Source organism: Rhinoderma darwinii, chromosome 3, assembly GCF_050947455.1.
Source record: "Rhinoderma darwinii isolate aRhiDar2 chromosome 3, aRhiDar2.hap1, whole genome shotgun sequence".
NCBI lineage: Eukaryota > Metazoa > Chordata > Amphibia > Anura > Rhinodermatidae > Rhinoderma > Rhinoderma darwinii.
The window spans coordinates 378,209,686-378,226,405 of record NC_134689.1 but is presented as its reverse complement, the minus strand read 5'-3'; the positions used below and the strand labels follow the sequence as shown (position 1 = coordinate 378,226,405).

The window sequence follows — 16,720 nt, the reverse complement described above, 5'->3', positions numbered from 1 at the left end:
GCAGGAATGATTTTATTCAGAATAGGGTCACTTCGGAGGATACTCCAATGTTTAAGTAGCGATCCTCGGATGGTCTTATGATCATGATTATAAGTTGTTAGAAAATTACTGGAATAATCTTTCATGTGAATTTCTTTAGTATGTTCTGACTGCTCTTTTTCTATGAGACACATTTCTTGAGTAATAGATAGATTCTTCTGATGCCCGTACAAATAATAAAGTTATGGCTCTTGTTAAGCGACGATGCGAAAACAAATAATTTCAGTTCAACTGTTTTTATTGTGCAAAAGTCGTAAAACATAAAAAAAACTAAATATATGTGGTATCGTCGTAATCGTACCAACCCACAGAATAAAAGTAGCATGTCATTTACGCAGCACGGTAAATGGCGTAAATTTAAAACGCATAGAACAACAGCAGAATTTTTTTTTTTTTCTATCCCCCCCCCCCCCCCCAAAAAAGTTAAAAAAATATGTATCCCAACATGGTGGCATTAAAAAATACAACTAATCCCACGGAAAAAAAAAAGCCTACATACAGCTACGTCGACTGAAAAATAAAAAAGGTATAGCTCTTTAAATGCAATGATGGAAAAACGGAAAAACATTACTTGTCATTAAAGAGGCTCTGTCACCAGATTTTGCAACCCCTATCTCCTATTGCAGCAGATCGGCGCTGCAATGTAGATAAGAGTAACGTTTTGTTTTTTTTAAAACGAGCATTTTTGGCCAAGTTATGACCATTTTTATATTTATGCAAATGAGGCTTTCTAAAGTACAACTGGGCGTGTTTAAAGTTATGTACAAGTGGGCGTGTATTATGTGTGTACATCTGGGCGTTTTTACTTATTTTACTAGCTGGGCGTTGTGAATAGAAGTGTATGATGCTGACGAATCAGCATCATCCACTTCTCTTCGTTACCACCCAGCTTCTGGCAGTGCACAGACACACAGCGTGTTCTCGAGGGATCACGCTGTGACGTCACTCACTTCCTGCCCCAGGTCCTGCATCGTGTCGGATGAGCGAGGACACATCGGCACCAGAGGCTACAGTTGATTCTGCAGCAGCATCAGCGTTTGCAGGTAAGTAGCTACATCTACTTACCTGCAAACGCCGATGCTGCTGCAGAATCAAATGTAGCCTCTGGTGCCGATGTGTCCTCGCTCGTCCGACACGATGCAGGACCTGGCGCATAAAGTGACGTCACAGCGTGATCTCTCGAGAACACGCTGTGTGTCTGTGCACTGCCAGAAGCTGGGTGGTAACGAAGAGAAGTGGATGATGCTGATTCGTCAGCATCATACACTTCTATTCACATCGCCCAGCTAGTAAAAGAAGTAAAAACGCCCAGATGTACACACACAATACACGCCCAGTTGTACTTTAACTTTAAACAAAAAAACATGACTCTTATCTACATTGCAGCGCCGATCTGCTGCAATAGGAGATAGGGGTTGCAAAATCTGGTGACAGAGCCTCTTTAAGGCCTAAAATAGGCTGGTCACTAAGAGCACTGGCGTAGCTATAGGGGTCGCAGCGGTCCCAATTGCGACCAGGCCCCGAAGCCAGGGGGGCCCACAGCCCCCCGCACCACATCAATAAAAAGTTACTATAGTAACTCGGGCCGCGGGCCCCTGTTACTATAGTAACACACTGTACTTACCTTCCTGGTTCTGGATCGCAGCGGAGGTCCTGACGTCCGCTATGCACCGCGCACAACATCGAGAGGACAGAACTTCCGCCGCGGCTGAAGAGGAAGGTAAGATTAGTAGCCCTGACTGGCAGGGTCCGACTCCCGGGACCCGCCAATCAGCTGTTTTGAAGGGGCCGCAGCACTCGTACGAGAGCTGCTCCCCTTCATTCCGGTCACACTGTGAATCGGTGTCGGCGATTCACAGTGTGAGCGAGTAGTGAAATGAAGGGGAAGCAGCTCTCGTACGAACACTGCGGCCCCTTCAAAACAGCTGATTGGCGGGTCCCAGGAGACGGACCCCGACACATCAGCTATTGATAGCCTATCCTGAGGATAGGCCATCAATGTTTAGGGACTGCGCAACCCCTAAGCCTACGATGTAGCAGGCTTAGGGGGCCCATGAGACAGGATCACAGATTGTGTGATCCTGTCTGCTGGGCCCTGTATCTAAGCCAATCACATGGTAGGCTTAGATACATTGCCCATGCGTGATCCTGTCTGCTGGGCCCTGTATCTAAGCCAATCACATGGTAGGTTTAGATACAGGGCCCCAGTACAGAGTAATCTTATACTGTATAAGATTACTGTCTGCTGGACCCTGTATCTAAGCCTACCTTGTGGTAGGCTTAGATACAGGGTCCCACAGACAGTATCACACATGGGCCCTGTATCTAAGCCTAACACATGTGTTACTAATCGGTTTTTTTTGTGTGTTTTCTTACAGGTTCGGTCGTTGGACTACGTCGGATTCCAGGACTACTTCGATGACGGCTTTTTTTTTATTATCAATAAAATGGTTAATGAGGGTTGTGTGTTTTTTTTTTTTATTTCAATAAAATATTTTTTCTTTGTCTTTGTTTTTTTTTAAACTATATTACTACCACCTTAGTAATGGCCGCCGGCTGATTGACAGCATCCATTGCTAAGGCGGGGCTTAGTGTTAGCCGATGCAGAGGCGAACACTAACCCCCTTTATTACCCCGGTACCCACCGCCACCAGGGGTGCTGGGAAGAGCCGGGTACGATCCAGTACCTGACCATCTGTAGTGATGGGCGGCCACTGGGGCGGCCGCAGGCTGGTAGTATCAGGAGGGGAAAGGCCAGATACAGTGGCCCTTCCCACCCTGGTAATGCTAGGCTGCTGCTACTTTATTGTATCTGGCTGGTTATGAAAAATGGGGGGGACCCCACGTCATTAAAAAAAATAAAAATAAAATAATAATAATTGGAAAGAACGATGTCAGGTCCCCCCCCCAATTTTCATAACCAGCCAGATACAACACAGCAGCAGCAGGCAACATTACCAGGGTGGTAGGGGCCACTGTTTTTGGCCTTCCCCAGCCTAATACTACCAGCCTGCGGCCACCCCGGTGCCTGCCCGTCACTACAGATGGTCGGGTACAGGTTTGTACCCGGCTCTTCCCAGTACCCCTGGTGGCAGTGGGTAATAATGGGGGTTAGTGTTGGCCTCTGCACCTGCTAACATTAAGCCCCGCCTTAGTAATGGAGGTTGTCAATCAGCCAGCGGCCATTACTAAGACGGTGATAATATAGTTTAAAAAGATACAAGCACATAGAAAAAATATTTTATTGAAATAAAAAAACACAACCCTCATTAACCATTTTATTGAGAATAAAAAAACGCTGTCATTGAAGTCCTCGTATCCGAAGTCCAACAACCGAACCTGTAAAAAAACACAAACACACAAAAATAATCAGTAACACATAAAGAAGCAAAATTATTATTCTTAGGGTATGTTCACACGGCCTATATACGGACGTAAATCGGGCGTTTTTGCCCCGAAATACGCCCGAAAATAGCGCCTCAATAGCGCTGACAAACATCTGCCCATTGAAAGCAATGGGCAGACGTTTGTCTGTTCACACGAGGCGTATATTTACGCGCCGCTGTCAAATGACGGCGCGTAAATTGACGCCCGCGTAGAAGAAGTGACCTGTCACTTCTTTGGCTGTAATTGGAGCCGCTATTCATTGACTCCAATGAATAGCAGCGCTAATTACGGCCGTAATTGACGCGGCGTTCAAGCGCCTGCACATGCCGGTACGGCTGAAATTACGGGGATGTTTTCAGGCTGAAACATCCCCGTAATTTCAGCCGTTACGGACCCCCGCCGTGTGAACATACCCTTACCTTTCCTGGGTCCAACACTGGAGCCGCAATGTCAGCGAGCTGAGCCCTGTATCTAATCCTATCATGTGTGATACTGTCTGCTGGGTCATTGTATCTAATCCTATCATGTGTGATACTGTCTGCTGGGCCACTGCATCTAATCCTATCATGTGTGATACTGTCTGCTCAGCCACTGTATCTAATCCAATTATGTGTGATACTGTCTGCTGAGCCACTGTATCTAATCCTATCATGTGTCATACTGTCTGCTGAGCCACTGTATCTAATCCTATCATGTGTCATACTGTCTGCTGAGCCACTGTATCTAATCCTATCATGTGTGATACTGTCTGCTGAGCCACTGTATCTAATCCTATCATGTGTGATACTGTCTGCTGGGCCCTATATATAATCCAATCATGTGTGATACTGTCTGCTGAGCCGCTGTATCTAATCCTATCATGTGTGATACTGCCTTCCGAGCCACTGTATCTAATCCGATCATGTGTGATACTGTCTGCTGGGCCCTATATCTAATCCGATCATGTGTGATACTGTCTGCTGAGCCACTGTATCTAATCCTATCATGTGTGATACTGTCTGCTCAGCCACTGTATCTAATCCTATCATGTGTGATACTTTCTTCTGAGCCACTGTATCTAATCCTATCATGTGTGATACTGTCTGCTGAGCCACTGTATCTAATCCTATCATGTGTGATACTGTCTGCTGAGTCATTGTATCTAATCCTATCATGTGTGATACTGTCTGCTGAGCCACTGTATCTAATCCGATCATGTGTGATACTGTCTGCTGGGCCCTATATATAATCCAATCATGTGTGATACTGTCTGCTGAGCCGCTGTATCTAATCCTATCATGTGTGATACTGCCTTCCGAGCCACTGTATCTAATCCGATCATGTGTGATACTGTCTTCTGGGCCCTATATCTAATCCGATCATGTGTGATACTGTCTGCTGAGCCACTGTATCTAATCCTATCATGTGTGATACTGTCTGCTCAGCCACTGTATCTAATCCTATCATGTGTGATACTTTCTTCTGAGCCACTGTATCTAATCCTATCATGTGTGATACTGTCTGCTGGGCCCTATATCTAATCCGATCATGTGTGATACTGTCTGCTGAGCCACTGTATCTAATCATATCATGTGTGATACTGTCTGCTCAGCCACTGTATCTAATCCGATCATGTGTGATACTGTCTGCTGAGCCACTGTATCTAATCCGATCATGTGTGATACTGTCTGCTCAGCCACTGTATCTAATCCTATCATGTGTGATACTGTCTGCTGAGCCAATGTATCTAATCCTATCCATAGTTTATAGGGTCGTAGTGCTATAGATATGCTATGCTGTCTCCTATGCACACATTTTTTTTTGGGCGGACACATATGTATTGGGGCTATTTCCCCTGACATTTTAAGCCCTGAGGGTATGTTCACACGGCAGCGTCCGTTACGGCTGAAATTACGGTGCTGTTTTCAGGGGAAATTCAATGCTAAAACGCCCGAATTACGTCCGTAAATAGGGTGTGTGAACCCAGCCTTAGTGACGCCATGGCTGCTAGTGCTGCATTGTTGGGTCACTTAGGAGACCCAGCGATGCAGCTGAAAGCTGCGGACCGTCGGCCATGAGGAGTTTGCGGGAGGGGGGCCCAATAAGAACTTCTGCTGGGCCACTGCATCTAATCCTATCATGTGTGATACTGTCTGCTCAGCCACTGTATCTAATCCAATTATGTGTGATACTGTCTGCTGAGCCACTGTATCTAATCCTATCATGTGTCATACTGTCTGCTGAGCCACTGTATCTAATCCTATCATGTGTCATACTGTCTGCTGAGCCACTGTATCTAATCCTATCATGTGTGATACTGTCTGCTGAGCCACTGTATCTAATCCTATCATGTGTGATACTGTCTGCTGGGCCCTATATATAATCCAATCATGTGTGATACTGTCTGCTGAGCCGCTGTATCTAATCCTATCATGTGTGATACTGCCTTCCGAGCCACTGTATCTAATCCGATCATGTGTGATACTGTCTGCTGGGCCCTATATCTAATCCGATCATGTGTGATACTGTCTGCTGAGCCACTGTATCTAATCCTATCATGTGTGATACTGTCTGCTCAGCCACTGTATCTAATCCTATCATGTGTGATACTTTCTTCTGAGCCACTGTATCTAATCCTATCATGTGTGATACTGTCTGCTGGGCCCTATATCTAATCCGATCATGTGTGATACTGTCTGCTGAGCCACTGTATCTAATCATATCATGTGTGATACTGTCTGCTCAGCCACTGTATCTAATCCTATCATGTGTGATACTTTGTTCTGAGCCACTGTATCTAATCCTATCATGTGTGATACTGTCTGCTGAGCCACTGTATCTAATCCTATCATGTGTGATACTGTCTGCTGAGTCATTGTATCTAATCCTATCATGTGTGATACTGTCTGCTGAGCCACTGTATCTAATCCGATCATGTGTGATACTGTCTGCTGGGCCCTATATATAATCCAATCATGTGTGATACTGTCTGCTGAGCCGCTGTATCTAATCCTATCATGTGTGATACTGCCTTCCGAGCCACTGTATCTAATCCGATCATGTGTGATACTGTCTTCTGGGCCCTATATCTAATCCGATCATGTGTGATACTGTCTGCTGAGCCACTGTATCTAATCCTATCATGTGTGATACTGTCTGCTCAGCCACTGTATCTAATCCTATCATGTGTGATACTTTCTTCTGAGCCACTGTATCTAATCCTATCATGTGTGATACTGTCTGCTGGGCCCTATATCTAATCCGATCATGTGTGATACTGTCTGCTGAGCCACTGTATCTAATCATATCATGTGTGATACTTTCTTCTGAGCCACTTTATCTAATCCTATCATGTGTGATACTGTCTGCTGAGCCACTGTATCTAATCCTATCATGTGTGATACTGTCTGCTGAGTCATTGTATCTAATCCTATCATGTGTGATACTGTCTGCTGAGCCACTGTATCTAATCCGATCATGTGTGATACTGTCTGCTCAGCCACTGTATCTAATCCTATCATGTGTGATACTGTCTGCTGAGCCAATGTATCTAATCCTATCCATAGTTTATAGGGTCGTAGTGCTATAGATATGCTATGCTGTCTCCTATGCACACATTTTTTTTTGGGCGGACACATATGTATTGGGGCTATTTCCCCTGACATTTTAAGCCCTGAGGGTATGTTCACACGGCAGCGTCCGTTACGGCTGAAATTACGGTGCTGTTTTCAGGGGAAATTCAATGCTAAAACGCCCGAATTACGTCCGTAAATAGGGTGTGTGAACCCAGCCTTAGTGACGCCATGGCTGCTAGTGCTGCATTGTTGGGTCACTTAGGAGACCCAGCGATGCAGCTGAAAGCTGCGGACCGTCGGCCATGAGGAGTTTGCGGGAGGGGGGCCCAATAAGAACTTTTGCATCGGGGCCCATGAGCCTTTAGCTACGCCCCTGACTAAGGGGTTAATAGCTTTTATAATTTCTTTACCACAAACAAAATCTTCCTAACCTCTACTTCTTCCTCTTTGGAAAAGCTTCATCCGTTATCTGAAACTCTTCATTTGATAGTTTAAAAGATCTGGGATGATGCTGGAAGGGATGACTAGATTATTCTGACAAAAAATACTCTTTTACCTCTTTCATTGAGTCTTGGACATAGTCCTTGACCCAAATGACCACGTCCTGTAAGGACCGTTCCCCTGCAGGATTCTGGGGGTGACAATCCTGACATCTGGTCTATTCATAGATGTCCGGAAGGGGAATATCACAGTCCCAGCAGCTTAGAGATCTGTGTTTGAAGGCTGACTTTCTACTCCAAGGACTCCTGTCGCTACAGAGGACTGAAATCCAAAATAAATAAAACATGTTAGACTCCAAAAAGGAGTAAGAAGCATTTAAACAATAAACATTAGGAAAAAATAAATAAAAGATACACAATAGAATCTCAGACACTCTTAATAAATAATAAACAAGATATTAACCAGGCTGCGCTCAAAGAAGCAGATAATAAGTAAATGCCATGCTTATGTAGGGGCAAAAAAACATCAGCTTTTAGAAGTTATGCATTAATAAAACACATTCAAACCCGATATATAAAACACTATGGAGGGCAAAAGGTAGAGAATAAAATGTCCTAATCGTTCACAGGGGCAGAAATATCCTATTAGGCCCCATGCACATGAACTTAAAAACGCCCATGATTACAGGCCCATAGACTTCTATTGGCCACGGGTACCTTCCCGTTTGCTTACGGAAAGGTGCCCGTGCCGTTGAAAAATATAGAACATGTCCTATTTTTTTATTTTACCGGCCGTGCTACTATACTTTATAATGGGAGCACGGCCCATAAAAATGTCCAGCTGCCTGTGGCCGGCTGTGCCCGGCCATGCCCGTAATTACGGGTCATAATTACGGACACGGTCGTGTGCATGAGGCCTTATTGTGCTTTTGGTTGGATGTGAGGGAATATAATTTTACGTTTTTATAAATCACTAGTAAGACCACACATGGAATACTGTATAAAGTTTTGGGAACTTGTGTATTAGAATAATATAGCTGAATGCTGGAGTAGGTGATAGAAGTCATTAAAGGAATGTGTGAATTACCCTGAGGGATTGAGATGATGAAATAACCGCTTATGGATTACATAATGGGGTTGACCGGGATTTTTAAAATAAAAAAACTTGCTAAGAGCAGGAAAGTTGAGTAAAAGAAAACGAAACAATACTTACCTGTTTAATCGCCCACCACTCCATAGCTGCTAATCTGGGGGTCCCCACTGGTCTTTGTTGACTTGTCCTGCATTGATGATGTGTGGTTTATGCACGTGACAGCTGCAGCCAATCGCTGAAGCAGTGATTAGCTACAGCGGTCACGTGCATGAACGGCATGGAGCACCAGAGCGGCGGAGGATTGAACAGGTGAGTATTGAAAGATCAATACAGAGATCTTTCTTGTAATTGTTTCCTATAACAATGACAAGGGGGCTTCATCTATGTCTAAAGTAAAGAAGTTTTCACCATCATCAAAGACAGGGATTCTTTTCTGTAAAAGCAGTGATACTATGGAATTTTTGCCACAGGAGTGACATTGAAAGAGTTTAAATGTTGTCTGGATGCCTTTCTTAAAATATTTAATATTACAAGTTGTGTATTGTATGTGTATATCTGTGTGTATTAAGGTATGGAAAGGGGCTACAGATAAGCCTGGACAATGTCCATAAATAGAAGCCTACAGGTTTTTCATCCCTATGAAGTTTACGCCATGTCCACTTTTCTGTTTCAATATTTTTATAAAATGTTTAAATATGAGATAACGTGTACAAAGGTACAAAATAATCGTACATTTTAGAAAAATACAGTTGAAGAAAATTACAGTCAACCCCTTAGTGACCGTCAATACACCTTTTCACGGTGGTCCCTTTGTGGCCTTACTCCAATGCATACTCCTAAGCAGCACGCCCGCTGTCTCGGGGTTATTTTTGACTCAGATCTTTCCTTTACTCCTCACATACAATCACTTTCACGCTCCTGTCATTTTCACCTCAAAAACATCTCCAGAATCCGCTCTTTTCTTACGGAGGAAACTGCCAAAACTCTCATTGTTGCTCTGATTCACTCTCGTCTTGACTACTGTAACTCATTACTAGTCGGTCTTCCCCTCACTAAACTCTCCCCTCTCCAATCTATCCTCAATGCAGCAGCCAGGCTCATCTTTATGACCAACCGCTACACCAACGCCTCTAATCTGTGCCAGTCACTGCACTGGTTGCCCATCCCCTTCCGAATAAAATTCAAACTTATTACTCTCACCCACAAAGCTCTCCACAGTGCTGCACCTCCTTACATCTCCTCCCTCATCTCTGTCTACCACCCTACTCGGGCTCTACGTTCTGCCAACGACCTTAGATTAAAATCCTCCATTATCCGAACCTCCCACTACCGTCTCCAGGATTTCTCTCGTGCTGCACCCGTCCTCTGGAATGTGCTACCCCAGACAATCAGATTAATTCCCAATATCCACAGTTTTAAACGTGCCCTGAAAACACATCTATTTAGACAGGCCTATAACATTCCCTAATCTGACTCCTTTCCATGGCCCTCCATTTAGATTAGTCATCAGAATAAGATTCCCTCACACTCCTTCTCTTCATGTCCGTCATACACGGATACTGGCTGGTGACCGGCTCATGCAGCTTTATGTTACCACCGCATGTGTATAAAAATGGCCGGACCATTGTACAGAACAAACACTATTACACTTTGTGTCTCCCTTATGTCCTCATAGATTGTAAGCTCTTGCGAGCAGGGTCCTTACTCCCCAGGTTTGAATTGTAAATGAACTTTGTCACTATGTAATGTCTGATATTGTTTGTTTCATGTTCCCTCTAAATTGTAAAGTGCTGCGTAATATGTTGGCGCTATATAAATAAAGATTATTATACGCCTTTTCATGGCGCATCGGAATAAGCGAGGCAAGTGTCTGATGACAGCCGGGCTCCTGCTCGAACGGCTGCAAATGGAGTTAACTCCGATAGCAGCCATTTAACCCTGGCTTCTGGAAGCAACAGGAAGATGGCGCAGGCTCAAAAGCTGAGCCCACGTCATCAGCGGTGAGTGTCAGCTGAGTGTTACAGCTGACACCCTGCTGTATTGGCAGCGACAGGAGCTAGCTCCCATTCCCGCCATTAACACCTTAGATGCAGCGATCAAAAGCGATCACTGTATCTAAGTGGTTTGTAGAAAATCGGCGGGGTGCCGACAGCTACTTTGGCAACGGGAGGCCTACCAATGGCCTCATGGTCTGCCAATTACGGAAGTCGATTAGGCCCCGCCCGGAGGCGAAGCATAATCGGCTTGCTGTCAGTGAACGACTGACAGTTCTAATGCATTGCACTACATAGGTAGTGCAATGTATTAGAACAGCAATCAAACAGTTGGACCTCCAAGTCCCCTAGTGGGACTAAAAATAAAGTGAAACAAAAAGTGAAAAAAAAGTTGTAAAAATATAAAAGTTTTAAGTAATAAAATAAAACAATTGCCCTTTTTCTCTTATCAAATCATTTATTATTGAAAAAAATAATTAAATCATACATATTTTTTATCGCCGTGTCCGTAACTGCCTGGACTATAAAAATATTATATTATATTATTTTTTAGCCCGCGTGGTAAATGCCGTAAAAAAACATATAACTAAAAAACAGCACTCATACCACTACGTCTATGAAAAAATAAATTAGTTAAGGCTCCTATAAGTCAGGAAAGAAAAATATGCAGTTGTGCAGATCAGAGGGGAACATTTCTTCTGTTTCACGAGGCGATTTATCAAGCCCCTAAAATTAGGGAACCAGGAAGGGGAGGGCCCAAACGTATCTGCTGGAAGCGAGGGTGCCCACATTATACCAGGACAACACTTTCCAGAAAAATTCCCCAAACTGAAAAGGTGCGGAGTCTGGACCAAAAGGGGGACAAGGAAGGTCACCATTTATCAGTGCGACACTGACCTGTGCAGAAAGGATTGTGTCACTGCGTAACACACATCTATGGATTGCTTTATTGTGTTTTTTTACCGCATTATTATATTACCTTATTATGCCCTGGGTGTACTCTGTCCGGCTTACATGTACCCCAACATTATAAACTAAAATAACAGTAAAACTCCAAACAAAACTACTACCGAGCAAAATCAACGCACCAAAAGCCAAATGGCGCTCCCTCCCTTCTGAGCCCTACACTGTGACCAAACAGCTGTTTACGTCCAGATATATGTCATCTACATAACTGGGAGAATCCTTTTAACAATTTTTGTGGTGTGTGTCTCCAGTGGCACAAGATGGGCACAACATATTTGCCACTGAAATGGCATATCTAGGGAAAAATGGCAATTTTTAATTTGTACCATCCAAAGTGCAATTATTTATGGAAAAGACCTGTGGGTGAAAATGCTCACTACACCTCTTAATAAATTCCTTAAGGGCTGTAGTTTCCAAAATGGGGTCACTTCTCAGTGGTTTCTTTTATTACTTCACATCTGAGCCTCTGCAATTGTCAACCAATACTTTATAAATCGCCAAACTAGGCTTCAATTTCGCATGGTACTCTTTCACTCCTGAGGCTGGTCGAATGTCCAGGCAAAAGATCAGGGCCACATGTAGGGTGTGTATAAAACCAGGAAACAGCATAATAATTAGAGAGCTGTCTTGTTATGTTGGCACAAACTGGGCACCACATATTTGCATATCTATAGAAAAAATATTATTTTCACTCTGCAGCATAGAGTGCACACTAATTTCTAGAAAACACCAGTGGGGTTAACATGCTCACTACACCCCTAGGTGAATACCTTGAGGGGTGTAGTGTAGTTTCCAAAATGAGGTCACTTCTGGGGGGTTTCCACTCTTTTTGTCCCACAGGAGTGTTGCAATTGCGACATTGGACCCAGAAACCAATCCAACAAAATCTGCACTCCAAAAGCCAAATGGCACTGTTTCCATCCTGAGCCCTTCCGTGTGCCCAGACAGCAGTTTATGACCACAAATGGGGTATTGCCGTACTCGCTAGAAATTGCTTTGGGGTGCTTTTTCTCCTTTTATTTATTTTGCGCTAGAACTACATCTTATTGGAAAGAAATGTCTGTATTTATTTTCACTGCCCAATTCTAATAAAATCTATGAAACACCTGTGGGGTTAAAATGCTCACTAATCCCCTAGATTAATTCCTTGTGGGGTGTAGTTTCCAAAATGTTGTCCTTTTGGGGGTGTTTCCACTGTTTTAGTCCCACAAGACCTCTTCAAACCTGACATGATGCCTAAAATATATTCTAATAGAAAGAAGGCCCCAAAACCCACTAGGTGCTCCTTTGTTCTGAGGCCTGTGTTTTAGTCAATTATCAAACTAGGGACACGTGGGATATTTCTAAAAAATGCAGAATCTGGGCAATAAATATTGATTTGTGTTTCTCTGGTAATACCTTCGGTGCTACAGAAAAGAATGGATTAAAATGGAATTTCTACAAAAAAAATGAAATTTGTAAATTTCACCTCCACATTGCTTTAATTCCTGTGAAACGCCTAAAGGGTTAAGAAACTTTTTAAATGCTGTTTTGACTACTTTGAGGGGTGTAGTTTTTAAAATGGGGTGATTTATGGGGGTTTCTAATATATAGGGCGCTCAAAGCCACTTCAGAACTGAACTGGTCGCTAATAAAAAAAGGCTTTTGAAATTTTCTTGAAAATGTGAAAAATTTCTGCTAAACTTGAGTCCTATAAAAATAAAAGGATGTTCAAAAAACAATGCTAACATAAAGTAGACATATGGGAAATGTTAATTAGTTACTATTTTGTGTGGTATAACGGTCTGTCTTACAAGCAGATACATTTAAATTTAAAAAAATGCTTATTTTTGCAAATATTCTCCAAATTTTGGTGTTTTTCACAAATAAACGCTGAATGTATTAACCAAATTTTACCTCTGACATAAAGTACAATATTTCACAAGAAAAAAACCTCAGAATCACTCGGATAGGTAGGATAGATAGGACTCAAATATGATCCAGCTGTGAGTCCTCCTCACTTGTATATTCACTAAATAAGCACAGGTGCCCTTTATTACTTATTATTATAAAACAGACACTATACTATGAATGATATTGCAGGCCTATTTATATGCCATATATGCATAATTGTAATGTGTCTAACCCTCTCACTGGGATGCTTGCATGCATCCACTATATGAACTGTAATTTGATATTTTGCTTGATTGTACACGAATTGTAAATTGCTTATTCACTTGCTCATCGTTTATATACGGTTCTTTTATATCAGGTTGTGTGAGCCGGAACGTTGTACTTTTGGGGTCAATAAAGCACCCTCTTTTTTCTCTACAAGCCTTTTTGAGTGCTGCCTACGTACTGCATTTTTTAAAATTTATTTTCGATTATTAGATCGATAGATATGAGATAGATATTAGATAGATAGATAGATAGATATGAGAGATAGATATGAGAGATAGATAGATAGATAGATAGATAGATAGATAGATAGATAGATAGATAGATAGATAGATAGATAGATAGATAGATAGATATGAGAAACATAAAAATAAATATTGATAGATGGATAAATAAATAGATACAGATGTAATATTAGCAATATATTATATACATGTTATCACTTTTGTAAAATTGATCTGTATTCCAATTTACACATGTAGGTATAACTATCTGTAGTATCAGTTCTTATTGATGTTACTTCCTTTATATTTTAAGCGTTTATTTATCTAGATAACAGATTTGATATAATCAACAAGTGTGACACAAACTCTAAGACAATTCTAGAACATTTACTACAGATATATAGATAGATACCATTCATCAATTACACACAGAAACCAAAAATAATCAATCAAAGCTATTTCATATTCATCTTAAAGAAACCAGTCGTGTAAGATCAACATCACTCAGTGAACTACCAGTCTAGTTAGCATGATAAACAGAAGATGAGTGATCTCAAGTCATGAATCAATGATGAGTGGATCTAAAAAGCTTCAAAGAGTCCTATGTGTGAAGATCCTAGGCAGTCCAGTCTACATCAATATATAAAGTCAAGGATTTCATTTCCCTACAGCAATCAGAACTATCAAGAGGTGACCAAGACATTGTGGGAAAGAGTTCTACTTCTAAGATGGCTATGAAGAACATCTTCTATTTCATGTGCATCTCCTTGGTATCAGGAAGACCTTTTCATCCACCAAGAGATCTTCCAGGAGCTAGCAACCATCCTCATGGGGTTAAGATCCCTTTGTACATGATAAATCTTTATCAAACCCTCATGGAAAATAATAAGAATAATCACAGGGCAGAAAATCACATCTTACAAGAGTCGGATACCGTCCAGAGTCTTACGGCAAAGAGTGAGTACAATAGCTTAATATAGTCTTATATCTTCTAGGTTTTAGGTGGTATCACTTGTAATGTTTTAGGACTTTGCTTCCTTTTTTAAGTAGGAAGTCACTGCCTAAACTGACTTATCATTAACAAAAAGTATTTGGGGGATATGTTGACATGTAGTAATAATGTATATAGAGTGTAATCGAACTATTTTTGAGTAAAATAACATAGAACACATATTATGGAGAGTTTAAGGGTATGTGCACACACACTAATTACGTCCGTAATTGACGGACGTATTTCGGCCGCAAGTACCGGACCGAACACAGTGCAGGGAGCCGGGCTCCTAGCATCATACTTATGTACGATGCTAGGAGTCCCTGCCTCGCTGCAGGACAACTGTTACGTACTGTAATCATGTTTTCAGTACGGGACAGTTGTCCTGCAGCGAGGCAGGGACTCCTAGCATCGTACATAAGTATGATGCTAGGAGCCCGGCTCCCTGCACTGTGTTCGGTCCGGGACTTGCGGCCGAAATACGTCCGTCAATTACGGACGTAATTAGTGTGTGTGCACATACCCTAACTCCTCTTTTTTCTTTTTTTAGATTTCACTGTGGAAGATAATCGGTGGTCGCTGACTTTTGACCTCTCTTCGATCTCTCGAAATGACGAGCTACGAATGGTTGAGCTCCAGGTTCATCTTCCACCTTTAACAAAATCCAAAAATGTTACAGTGGACATCTATCATGTCAACAATGACCAAGACAAACTTTTCATAGGATCAGTCACAACAAATATACCCAGTAAACAGGATTCTTCCTGGACAACGTTCAATGTCACTGAGATGATGGAGAATAGTCTTCTGTGGGGAAAGAACTTGACCAACCATGGAGATGGAGATGTGAAGTCAGTAGAGATGTCTGAACATGAGATCAAGAAGCGGGATGTTCCTCTCCATGAAATCAGCACAGATCAAGCAATCATTGTGTTCTTTACTAAGCATAAGTCATTTTCTAAACCTGAAACTCCCAGCCTTATCAAAAAATTGGCGGAGAACATTATCTCGATGGCTGCATTTCGTAGACACAAAAGGACCAAAAGTGAGAGCCAACAAACCACTCCAAGCAACATCGACCCCATTGTAGTGGAACAGAACAAACCTTCCTATAGAAAAATGGACAGTGTAGTAGACACCAAGAAAATTACTTCAAAATATAAAATACATCCCAGTCTGAGGGGACCTGTCCTGCTCTACTAAAGGAAACTTCAAAAACATCAAACCATGAGTAAAGGTAAAAATTATTTTGTTTGACTATCTATCTATCTATCTATCTATCTATCTATCTATCTCCTATCTATCTATCTATCTATCTATCTATCTATCTATCTATCTATCTATCTATCTATCTATCTATCTATCTATCTTATGTCTGTCTAATGTCCATCAATCATAAAGTTTTGCTGTGATTTCACGATGTTGTTTATTTTAACTTTGTAGAAAAAAAGTGTAAGCATCCTAGGGTATTTTATGTTGTTTTTTTTTTTATACATTTTGTATTATTTTGTGACTTAGGATGGGTCCACACCTGCGTTGGTGTGTTCCGTTGTTCAGCTCCTTCAGAGGAGCAGAACAAGGGAATAACGGAAACAACGGTTCCATTTCACAACAGCTATCGTCGGTTGCCGATGGAACCCATTGACTCCGGTAAACGCTAATGTCCCCGGTAAACTCTGGCAAACCCTGCCGGATCTGCGACGGAGCCTCCAAGGGCCCATTCACACGAGTGTGAATCTCGTCCGTGTGCTGCGCATGGAAATCACACACAGCATACGGACCCATTGATATTAATGGTGCTGTTCACACATGCATGGGTTTTCACATAGCGAGAGTCCGCTGCGTGGAACTCACTGAATGTCCTATATTGATGCG

At 42.2% G+C, this 16,720-nt stretch overlaps 1 protein-coding gene across 1 annotated transcript; it reads left to right on the top strand.

Moving 5' to 3' along the window:
* The first annotated feature begins 14,582 nt into the window (after positions 1-14,582).
* Positions 14,583-16,059, top strand: LOC142750517 (nodal homolog 3-A-like). The gene is made up of 2 exons (XM_075859520.1): positions 14,583-14,811; positions 15,396-16,059. The coding sequence occupies exons 1-2, from the start codon at positions 14,583-14,585 to the stop codon at positions 16,046-16,048; spliced, it is 882 nt and encodes a 293-aa protein (XP_075715635.1). The 3' UTR covers positions 16,049-16,059.
* Positions 16,060-16,720: the final 661 nt, after the last annotated feature.

Bases quoted from the DNA above. Each gene is read 5' to 3' on its own strand.
- LOC142750517 (XM_075859520.1), top strand. From the start codon at position 14,583: ATGGCTATGAAGAACATCTTCTATTTCATGTGCATCTCCTTGGTATCA. The intron at 14,812-15,395 runs GTGAGTACAATA...TTCTTTTTTTAG, and splicing joins CCAGAGTCTTACGGCAAAGA to ATTTCACTGTGGAAGATAAT.